At 44.2% G+C, this 11,301-nt stretch overlaps 1 protein-coding gene across 2 annotated transcripts; it reads left to right on the top strand.

The window, feature by feature from the left end:
* Positions 1-3,607: 3,607 nt before the first annotated feature.
* On the top strand, positions 3,608-10,660 carry ZNF165 (zinc finger protein 165). Of its 2 annotated transcripts, none has more exons than XM_058732728.1 (4): positions 3,608-3,678; positions 6,646-7,129; positions 7,415-7,550; positions 9,676-10,660. In XM_058732728.1, exons 2-4 carry the CDS (start codon positions 6,719-6,721, stop codon positions 10,578-10,580), a joined length of 1,452 nt encoding a protein of 483 aa, XP_058588711.1. In that variant the 5' UTR covers positions 3,608-3,678; positions 6,646-6,718; the 3' UTR covers positions 10,581-10,660. The 2 variants fall into 2 exon arrangements, with proteins under 2 accessions (XP_058588711.1, XP_058588712.1); XM_058732729.1 differs by lacking the exon at positions 3,608-3,678 and adding an exon at positions 3,972-4,496.
* Positions 10,661-11,301: the final 641 nt, after the last annotated feature.

The raw sequence follows: 11,301 nt of genomic DNA, 5'->3' as shown, positions 1-11,301 counted from the left end.
CCATTTCTAATCTTAAGAGGAAAAGATTCAGCTTCTCATTCATAAGTATGGAATTAGCTGTGGTTTGCTGGGTGGGGCGTGGGGGATATTTTTTGTAGATGTTCTTTATCAAGTAGAGAAGTATTGAGAGTTTGTATCACAAATGGGTGAATTCTATGAAGTGCTTTCTCTGAATCAAGATGATCATGATTTTGCTTCTTTAGCCTGTTTATTATATTGATTGATTTTCAAATGTTGAATCACTCTTGTATGTCTGGAATAAATCCCACTTGGTTGTTGTATAGAATTCTTGTTATATACTATTGGATTTGTTCATCATTTTGTTGAGGATTTTTGCAACTATGTTCATGAGAAATCTTAGTCTGTGGTTTGTTTTTTTTTTTTTATTTCTTATAATGTCTATCTGGTTTTGGTATTAGGTATAACAGAAAGTTAGGAAGTGTTCCCTCTGCTATTTTCAATAGATGGTGATGAAATGGTATTATTTAGTCTTTAACTCCTTGATAGAATTTACTAGTGAAACTATTTAGTGGCTTCTTTTTGAGAAAGTTATCAATGAGGAAGAGCAAAGAAGTTCACCAGAGATGACAGAGCATAATGAGCAAGGGAGAGAGTAATAGATTTGAGTATAGGTCATATGGGGTCTTATAGGCCATTTTAAGTACTTTGGGTTTTGTCTTTTTTTTTTTTCAACTTTTTTTTTTTTTTTTTTTTTTTTGGGACAGAGAGAGACAGAGCATGAACGGGGGAGGGGCAGAGAGAGAGGGAGACACAGAATCGGAAACAGGCTCCAGGCTCCGAGCCATCAGCCCAGAGCCTGACGCGGGGCTCGAACTCACGGACCGCGAGATCGTGACCTGGCTGAAGTCGGACGCTTAACCGACTGCGCCACCCAGGCGCCCCAACTTTGGGTTTTGTCTTGACTGAAATGGGGAGCTATTAAAAAGTTTTCAGCTGAGGGCTAGTTTAGGGGTTGAAAAATAATTTTCCCTCTACCATTCTAAGTTCTTAGTTGAAGCCCCTGTAATAAAAGACAATTTAAAAAGAAAAATAAATAGAAGTTCATTAACATGAGTATATAGGAAATACCAAGAGAAAAAGGAGGAACCGAGAAAGCAACATTAGAATTTTCATCTTAACAGGGAAAGGGGATGGGAGATGTAGGCTTTTCAGGGGAGAGTAAATGACTTTTAGGAAAGATGAATGGAGCCCTTAGAATAGATGGGAAGTATGAGCATTTGTGACAAGTTTGTCAGGGTGAGGTATCAACTTCTTTCTGACCATACGAGTCAATCTTCCCTGGTTGATGAAACTCCCAGGGAGGTTGTTTATGACAATGAAGTCTGTTCTGGAGGATCTGTCCGTAGGCAGATAAGGGAAATCTGGAGAAAACTTCTTTCCACATTTGCTGTTTTTTAAGAGCCCACAGCTCAAACTAATCAATATACCAAAGGGGCATATTTGAAATCAATGTACCAAAGGGGAGGTGTGTTCTGCTACCCTTCAGTAGCTAGAACTTGTACTACAATAGTATCACTATGACTGCTCTATTAAGAACAGACTATGAGTAGGGCACCTGGGTGGCTCAGCCGGTTAAGCATCTGACTTCTGCTCAGGTAATTATCTCACGGTTCATGAGTTCCAGTCCTGTGTTGGGCTCTCTTCTGTCAGCACAGAACCTGCTTCGGATCCCCTGTTCCCATCTCTACCCCTCCCCAACTTGCGCACAAGCACGAGTGCACTCTCTCTCTCTCAAAAATAAATAAAACGTTTAAAAGAGAAAAGGAATAGGGGCACCTTGGTGGCTCAATGGCTGAGTGTCCTACTTCAGCTCAGGTCATGATCTTATGGTTCATGGGTTTGAGCCCCAAGTCGGGCTCTGTGCTGACAGCTCAGTAAATCCTGCCTGGGATTCTGTGTCTCCCTCTCTCTCAAAAACAAACCAAAAAAAAGGTAATAGACTGTGGGAACACAGGTAGAAGCAGAAGGAACACTTAAGAGGTTTACTGCCATAACCCAGAAGAGAGGGAATAGTATATCAGCCCATTTTTAGGAGAATGGATGCAATGCTATATTCACAACTGGATTGCTATACGGTAATGAAAATGAATTTTAACTCAACAACAGGGATCAACTTTAGTCACCTACTGTGGAGTGAAAAAAGCAAATACCATAAGATTATCTGATGACATGATGCCTTTTAGATTTAAAAAAAACGAAAATTAAACCAGTTTGGCCATACATACTCATCTAACAGAACTACCTTTTCAAAAAGAAAGAGAATAAATACAAAATGTATTAAAAAGAAAACCACAGGCCCAAGATGGAGTTAATTGTCTCCAGGACAGCAAACCAGGACTACTTTACAATTGCAATCTCTCTAGAAGTGGAATTTTAGGCAAATCAATCAAGAATTTTCTGGTCAGCACTAATAAAATAATCTGTCACATGGGCTCTCTCCATTCCCTTCCCCCACCCCAAAGAAGATGAGGTAACCTGCAAGATTAGACCCCTGCTCATCCCCCACCTCCCAAGTGAAGGCGATCTTGCCTGGAGATAATGCTTTTTCTTTTGCTAATAACTTCCTTGCCCCGCCCTCCTTCTGACAAAAACCTTTTATTTTTCTATCACTGGTCAAGGCTCCTCTCTGCTTACAATGGCTTCATAAAGATGATTAGATCTTCAAACCTACTCGACTGAATTTTTGTTAACACCACAGATGAGAAGAGATACAAGAGAAACAGCAGCAGTAAATGTAAGTTACCATCAAAGTTCTAGTTCTCACACATTGGCCCAGGGATTCAAGAAAGTTCACATTTTTGGGGCACCTGGGTGGCTCAGTTAAGCGTCAGAATCGGCTCAGGTCATAATCTCATGGTTCAGGTCATTATCTCAGGGTTCGTGGGTTCGAGCCCCACGATCAGCTGTGTGCTGACAGTGCAGAGCCTCTTTGGGATTCTCTCTCTCCCTGTCTTTCTGCCCCTCCCCTATGCTCTCAAAATAAATAAACTTTAAAAATAAAAAAGAAAGTTCACATTTCTTAGGGGCACCTGGGTGGCTCAGTCAGTTGGGCATCCAACTCTTGATTTCCACTCAAGTCATGCATGATCTTATGGTTCCTGAGTTCGAGCTCCACCTCGCGCTCTGCACTATCAGCGTGGGGCCTACTTGGGATTCTGTCTCCCTCTCTCTGCCCCTCCCCACTCACACTCTGTCTCAAAATAATTTTTTTTTCTTTTTTTTTAAGTTCACATTTCAGGGCATGCACACCCCGCGTGAGCCAGGGTTATCATCAGCCACCGTTTGTAAACCTGCACTCCTGAAGCCCAGGGAGGCTTCGCGAGCTTGAAGTCTGGGCGGCGCCCCTGGTGCGTGGGCTTCGGTTCCACTTCCCCCGACTTAAGTCCGCGCGAGGCCAGCGGGAGCAGCAGGGCCGCGTTTCCCGCTACAAACGGGTGCAAGGACCCCACCCCGAAGCTCTGAGAACCCGAGGACCTCCGCCAGGCCGCAGGGGAAACGGACTCAGCGCGGAGGAGACGCCGGGGCTTCTGGGAGTCGTAGTCCAAAGCCAGGCCGCCTTCTGCGCAGACTCAACGTCCCGAGGACGGAAGCTTTGAGAGACGGCGCAGCGCCGTCCTCCCACCGGAAGTGTCCGATCGGAACCATCCTGTAGGAGAGGTGAGTCCGGCTTTGAGGACCCGAGGGTCTGACCCTTTGCCCCCTGCAAGCACCCGGTCGCTACCACTGTCCCTTCGGGATTGCAGCAGTCCCGCGGCGACCTGGAGCCGGGACCGCGGAGGAATCCCGAGGAGAGGGGGAACCAGGGTCGGCGTTCGGAGGACGTTGCGCCCGCCTGCCTCCAGAGGGGAGGTGGTTTCCATGGTTACCCGCGCCGCGCGTGACGTCACCGCTGCGGGCGGGGCTGGGTCATTGGCTGGAATGACCAAGCTCGGCGGCGGCCTCAGGATGGCAGCTTTCCGCCGGGAAGAGCTGCCCGGGAGCCCGCCCCAACATCTCGCGGGAGGAAGAGCGGGGACGGCCCCGCGTCCTAGTGAAGTGTATCCATACTGTGGATGTTTGTTGTTTCCCGTGTGTCCGGCAAGCAGTAGGGACCGTCAGAGGCCGTCCCGTAGGACCTCCGGGACAGGACAGCCGCCAGCATCCGGGCGAGAATCCCTCCCCGCCCTGCTCCCGCGGCCCCTGCTGGTCCCCCTCGTCCTCCAGCCTAGCTCCAACGCCCTCCAGCCGAGCCCCCCCTCCACGCCCCGTCCTCCAGCAGAGTGCCCAGGTACTGCTCCTGCACACGCAGGCGCCTGCTCCTCACGAGCTCCGACTTTCCTGGCAGTTACTCCTCTCTTCTGAGACCGTCTAGAGGCTTCTCAGGCTTTCCCTCCATCGACAAATGTGAGAACTTAGAAAATAGCGCGTGGTCCTTAACCTCCTGGAGTTCCAGCCAGTTGATGAAGAGAAACAGCCAAAGCTAAAAATGATACCAGGTGATGAGTGTTGTATTCACAGGTGTTCTGTTAGGAACTGTAGGGGCTCAGAGCAGGGATGACAAATTGTTTATTAGAGGGAGCAGAGTTCTTAGTCACTCCAAATATTAGAGTGAGCTGGGATCGCCATCAATCTGCTGTTCATTCCCACTTCCTAAACTTTTCTCCTGCCCCTTCCTTTTGAATTTTTTTCATCTTTCATTGTCCAGTTTAAGCCCCACCAGCTCTAGGAAATATTTGCTACCCTTTGCACGTAAACACACACATGGGCTCCCTGCCCCAAAACCGTTAGGATATTTGATGCCTCTCCCATACAACTTGTTTAGTACTTCAGTTTTCAACATCTATCATCATTTCAGTGTGTGTCATGTGAAACACATCTAGTTATGTAAATGTTTTTAACCCACGTATGTTTATTGTCATTTCTTTCCAATTGTTTTGCAAACTCACACACCATTTAATTACTTATGGCTGTACATCAGAATACAGGTTTTCCAGGTATACCCATACTAACCCAGACAGCATCCCAGGATCTGTTTCTAACAAAGTTCCCACATGATGATTAGGCAATGAGCTCAGCTGGGAACTAACTCAGACTTTCTTGGAAATCATTGCTGTACAACTTCTAGCCCAGAGCTTTGCTTGTGTTCAGATTCTTAATAAAGTACATGTCAATGCAACAATCAGCAGTCAACTTGGTGAAACGTTTAGTAGAAGACCTCAAAGACTGATATTTGCATTCTGTCTATTGCATTCTGTCTATATTGCATTGTAGTCTATTGCTTCACAGCTAAATTCCTGTTACTCAGTTTTTCAGTTCAGAAACCAGTCCCAGTTCAGAGACCATTCCCGTGTGCTGACTTGAGGAACTGGTATTTAATAACAAGACTCATGGAAGATGGATAAGCAAGTCATGATTATGACCTGAAGGCTTATTATATTTAATTTTATTGTCCAAGATATGGACTGAGCCAGGAACTAGGAAGGTAGAGAAGGAGCTGTTGAGATAAAAAAAACCTATTTGAGACCTTTGGGGAAGGAAATAGTTAACATTGAAAAGCCTGTTGACTAACTTGGATTTAAAGAAAATTTAATAAACAAAAAATAATAACGAACATAAATTTAAAAAATAAAAGACATGGTTAGCCTCTGGCTCTCAAGACAAGTTGCCCTGGGGTGCCCAGCTGGCTCAGTCGATGGAGCATGCAACTCTTGGTCTTAGGTGTGAGTTCAAGCCCTGCATTCAGTGCAGAGGTTACTTAAAATCTTAAAAGAAAGAAAAATTTGCCCTTATTATTTAACAGATTTATAAGTAATCCTAGTTCCAGATTTTGAATTGATAATTATCATTCCAAGCTTGTATTTTCCGTACACTTGTATGAGCACAAGTGTGGCCTCTGTTTCTCTTTCCATATTGCAGTCTATCCCAGAAATGAACAACATATTAATTAATCTCCATAAACAGTATTTTTCAGGTCTTTGTGCTCAGAAGCCTCCCTTAGCTCCCCAGTGTCTAAAAAGTAAATTCTGAATTCCGGATCTTGACATTTGAGGCTTTCTACAGGAGGGCCTTTGCCTCTGTGATATCCTTATACAAACTTGCTGAACTTTTTGCTTTCCTGCTTCCGTGATCCTACCATTAGCCACTTGTTCAGGCCATTTCCTTGCTTGTAATTTCCTATTTTTCTCTCTCCCACATCCTTTCAAAATCCTTTCCATTCTTCAGAAGTTAGTTTCTGAATTAAGCTTTCCCATCCATTACAAACGACTAGGCTCTCTTGAATCTCCCAACTTTATGAAGCACTTTGTCATTGTACTGTGCTGATCCTTTTTTGTCTTTCTGACTTACATATAATCTAATTGCATGTGGCATGTTAACATGTAGCATCAGCTTAAAGTTATACGTTTTATGTTTATTGTTTCTACTTTAAAGTATTTTGTTTTTAAATTTAAATTTTGGCTACTGTGAGGTAGAAATCATGGGACTGTTGTACTCCACAGAGCAGGTATTTCAGTGGTTGTACATATGCTAAATGCCCAGTACACTTCTGTATAATGGGAAATGACAATTTCTGCGATGTGATCTTTAATCTTCATAGACGGTAAGAGCTATTTTATAAATAAAAAGATACTTTTGTTTTTATTTTAGAAGAGCTCTCAAAACTAAATAAGACGCCGCACAAAGCAGAAGTGGGTTTTCTGGGAATACATTTCATCCCAGGATGACGGCAGAATCAAAGAAAACTACAGCTGAGAACCTTCAGGAGAATGCAGGACTTCTGATAGTGAAGATAGAAGAGGAAGATTTCGTCTGGAGGCAGGACACTTGCTTCCAGAGAAGTGATGCCCTCAGGCAGGAGCTCTGCCGACAGCTTTTCAGGCAGTTCTGCTACCAGGATTCCCCTGGACCCCGTGAGGCCCTGAGCCGGCTCCGGGAGCTCTGCCATCAGTGGCTGCGGCCCGAGACGCACAGCAAGGAGCAGATCCTGGAGCTGCTGGTGCTGGAGCAGTTCCTGACCATCCTGCCCGCCGAGCTCCAGGCCTGGGTGAGGGAGCACCGCCCAGAGAGTGGGGAGGAAGCAGTGACAGTACTGGAAGATCTCGAGAGAGGCACTGATGACTCAGTAGTCCAGGTACACAGGGGACAGGAGATCTAAGGCCTCCAGAGAGCTGGATCACACGGTGGGAGGAAAGGGTCTGAGATTGAACACCCCAATGAGACCTGCAGGGGCTCTTCCTTCAGCATTTATGTCTCCTTTCCACTCGAGCTGGTGCTGTGCCACATTTCACAGTTGAGTCGTACTTAATCCATCCTTCTGCAGTTTTGTATTCCTGTGGGAGGTTCTCTTTGTGTTTGGAAGATGTTCAGTTCCAACAGAGATTCTCTCACAAGCCCAAATATACTTTATTTTTCTCAGGTTCCAGTCCTTGCACATGGGCAAGAAATATTCAGGGGAAAGGTGGTGCCTCCTGGACCAGCACTCAGTGCCCAGTTTCAGCCAGTGGACCCCAAGTCCCTTCATGATTCTTCAGCATCCCTTGTGCTGGACTATGGTAAGGAGCAGTATTACACACATTTCATGTCACTGAAGGAGTGGGGCTGTGAATTTGCCTTCTCAGAATAGTCTCAGTCACTATAGGTGGTCTTTTCCTTTATTACCCCATGAGAAGTACAGAACTCTTTCCCTGTATGCCATTGGCCAATTAAACACACACACACACACACACACACACACACACACACCACCCAGAATTTGGTTCCTTATCAAGCATATTAACATTCTCCCATTTGTACTTTATCCAGAATATTTCCAAAACACAGGATACTTTTATGAGTAAATTAAAGAAAAGAAAAATGAATGAGAAAATGTCAGAGAATGAGTAAAGAAACAAAAGAATAAGAGGAAGAAACGCATCAAGAGAAATAAAACATGTTAGTAAAGAAGCATATATAATGATAGAGAAGCGGATACATAATGATATACTCAGAAATGGAATATAATTCAGATGCATACAAGATCCACACTCTTATCTTTTTTATTGTACTTTTGGTCTTACAAAGCTTTCACGTTTTTATAGGAAGTTGGCCATATTTCTGGTGACCACCTCCATGGAATACTCATCACTGTTCTAAAACTCCTCTGTTTAAAAATTTTTTTAAGTTTATTTTTATTTATTTTTGAGAGAAAGAGAGCAAGTGGGGGGAGAGGTAGAGAGAGAGGGAGACAGAATCCCAGGCAGGCTCCGCACTGTCAGGGCAGAGCCTGACGTGGGACTTGAACTCACAAACTGTGAAATCATGACTTGAGCCGAGATCAACAGTCTGATGTTTAACTGACCGAGCCACCCAGGCACTCCTAAAACTCATCTGTTTAAGAAGTTCATGGATTCAGTATCACTTTAGGTATGAGTGGTCTCAAAAATAAAGCGTAAATTACAGTCCATTTTTTTAAAAATACCTAAATTCTGCTTTCACGTTTGTTCTGGAAGCATTTCCATCCATCCTATCCAAAATCACAACATTTCCCCCATGCTAAGACCAGCACTGCCTAACCACCTTTCCTATCATAGCATATTCTAGACAAAACAAACCCAACGACAAAGACAAGATGCATAATACAGAGTCATAAGCACAGTATAAATTTGTGAGCCACAGGCAGGAATTGTGAGGACTAGATCACAAATGGATTCTGGAAACCAGGCGGAAGAATTCATGTAAGTTGTGGAGGAAAGAGGGTGAAAGTTTCTGAGTAAGGTATAGGAGGTGACAGGGTTTTAAGGACAGCTAATCTGGTGAGGATATTCAAAGTGATTAGCAGCTCAGAGTCAAAACAGCAGGAGGCTGTGACAATCCCCTAGATAAAAAGTAGTGAGGGGCGCCTGGGTGGCGCAGTCGGTTAAGCGTCCGACTTCAGCCAGGTCACGATCTCGCGGTCCGTGAGTTCGAGCCCCGCGTCAGGCTCTGGGCTGATGGCTCTGGGCTGATGGCTCGGAGCCTGGAGCCTGTTTCCGATTCTGTGTCTCCCTCTCTCTCTGCCCCTCCCCCGTTCATGCTCTGTCTCTCTCTGTCCCAAAATAAATTAAAAATGTTGAAAAAAAAAAAATTAAAAAAAAAAAAATAAAAAAAATAAAAAAAAAAAAGTAGTGATAAGGAACATGGTAGCAGAAATGTAAAGAAGGGGATGTGTTCAGGAGATCTGTAGCAGAAAGTGGTTACAGAATTGGGTTAGCCATGGAAGATGAAGAAATGGGTGGATGGATAGACGGATGGAGGTTTTTCCCCTCTGCATGCATTCTACCTTCTTTTACCAGTTTTTCTCCCTTGTGCCCTTCAACCCTTTCATTTGAAAGGCCACATCTGAATTTTTAATTTTTTTAAGTTTATTTATTTTGAGAGACCACACACACACACGAGTGAGGGAAGGGCAGAGAGAGAGAATCCCAAGTAGGCTCTGCGCTGTCAGCACAGAGCCCGATGGAGGGCTCAAACTCACGAACCATGAGATCATGACCTGAGCCAAAACCAAGAGTCAAATGCTCAACCGACTGAACCACCCAGGCCCCCCTGAAAAGTCACATTTTTAGAGTAACCAAGTGAAGTACCAATATGTAATAGTGTTGAGTATTTCTTCCAACTCAGCAAATAGATGTTTACCACTTTCTCTTTGCGTTGTTTTAGATAATGAGAGTGAAAACAATGGATCCATGCCAAAGTTGAACATTTATGAAAAAATGGAATCACAGAGAATTCTATCAGGAAGAATTTCAGAATTCGTGTCAGAAGGATCTGCTGAGCCTCAAGACATCTGTAAGTCTACAGACAGGTTAAAGAGGCAATGGGAAAAAGAATCAGGGGGGTCTCAGAGACCATCATCTGCTCAGGATGGAAGTTTTAGTAAAATCCTTACCCACAAAAATACACTTACAGGTGAAATAAGCCATGATGGATGTGACAGAAGCTTAAACCTGAATTCAAGTGAATTTACACACCAGAAATCTCATAAACATAGTACCTATGACCAAAGTTTCAAATGGAATTCAGATTTTATTAAGCATCAAAGAATTTATGCTGGAGAAAAAATTCACCAATATGGAAAATCTCTCAAGAGCCCAAACCTTAATAAACATGCAGCAATTTTTAGTGGGGAGAAAACCCACCAGTGTAATGAATGTGGGAAAGCTTTCAGACACAGCTCAAAGCTTATTAGGCATCAGAGAATCCACACTGGAGAGAGGCCCTATGAATGTAATGAGTGTGGGAAAGGCTTTGGGGGCAGCTCAGATCTTACTAGGCACCAGAGAATTCACACTGGGGAAAGACCCTTTGAATGCAAAGAATGTGGACGAGCATTCAGCCTGAACTCACATCTCATCCTGCATCAGAGAATTCACACCAGAGAGAAACCCTATGAATGTAGTGAATGTGGGAAAACCTTCAGAGTGAGCTCACACCTCATTCGACACCTGAGAATCCACACTGGAGAGAAACCCTACGAATGCAGTGAGTGTGGGAGAGCCTTCAGTCAGAGTTCACACCTTCGTCAACACCAAAGAATTCACAAGAGGGAAAACCTGATAATGTAAAGAACTTAAATTTTTATGGAAGTGCTAAAGAAAGAGCAAAACATGAAAAACATTGAATAAAAAATATCGAGTGAGACAAATGACTGAAAGACCAGTGTCTCTTTTCTCTCGTTCTCTGATTTGCTGTCCTACATATGATCTTCACTGTGTGTGTGCTTTCTGTGAAACAGGATTTGCCTCTTCCCCCACTGACTGCTGAAGTCAAACCAGAAGGGCAGAATTTGGAGGCTGATAAGTAGGTTAGTCTATGGCAGTGGGGGTGGAGGAAAAAGGGACTCTATTGGGAAGTAACCGTGATTACTGCCTGGAGGGGAGAAGAATCAGGTAAAGAGGCTGATCATCAACACTAGTTAATGATTCGCCACAAGAGGAGGTGGGCTAAGCCCTGAAGTGGAAATAGCCTGAGCAATACACAAGAACGCTTTCAGAACATTCCTTTAAATAAAGGCACAACAAAACTGAATTAGTCATGCCAGGGGCACCTGGGTGGGTCAGTTGGTTAGGAGACAGTCTTCGTTTTGGCTTGGGTCATCATCTCAGTTTGTGAGTTCAAGCCCCACGTCGGGCTCTGTGATGGCAGTGTGGAGCCTGCTTGGTATTCTCTCTCTCCCTCTCTCTCTGCCCCTGCCCCACTTGTGCTTTGCTCTCTCAAAAAAAAAAAAAAAAAAGGAAAGACAGTCATGCCAAACAAGAGGACCTACACAATGGTAGCATTACAATC

This window comes from Neofelis nebulosa, chromosome 6 (assembly GCF_028018385.1).
Source record: "Neofelis nebulosa isolate mNeoNeb1 chromosome 6, mNeoNeb1.pri, whole genome shotgun sequence".
In the NCBI taxonomy this organism is placed as follows: Eukaryota; Metazoa; Chordata; class Mammalia; order Carnivora; family Felidae; genus Neofelis; species Neofelis nebulosa.
Note: the sequence above shows the minus strand (reverse complement) of the source record. Positions and strands in the feature narration are given on the sequence as shown.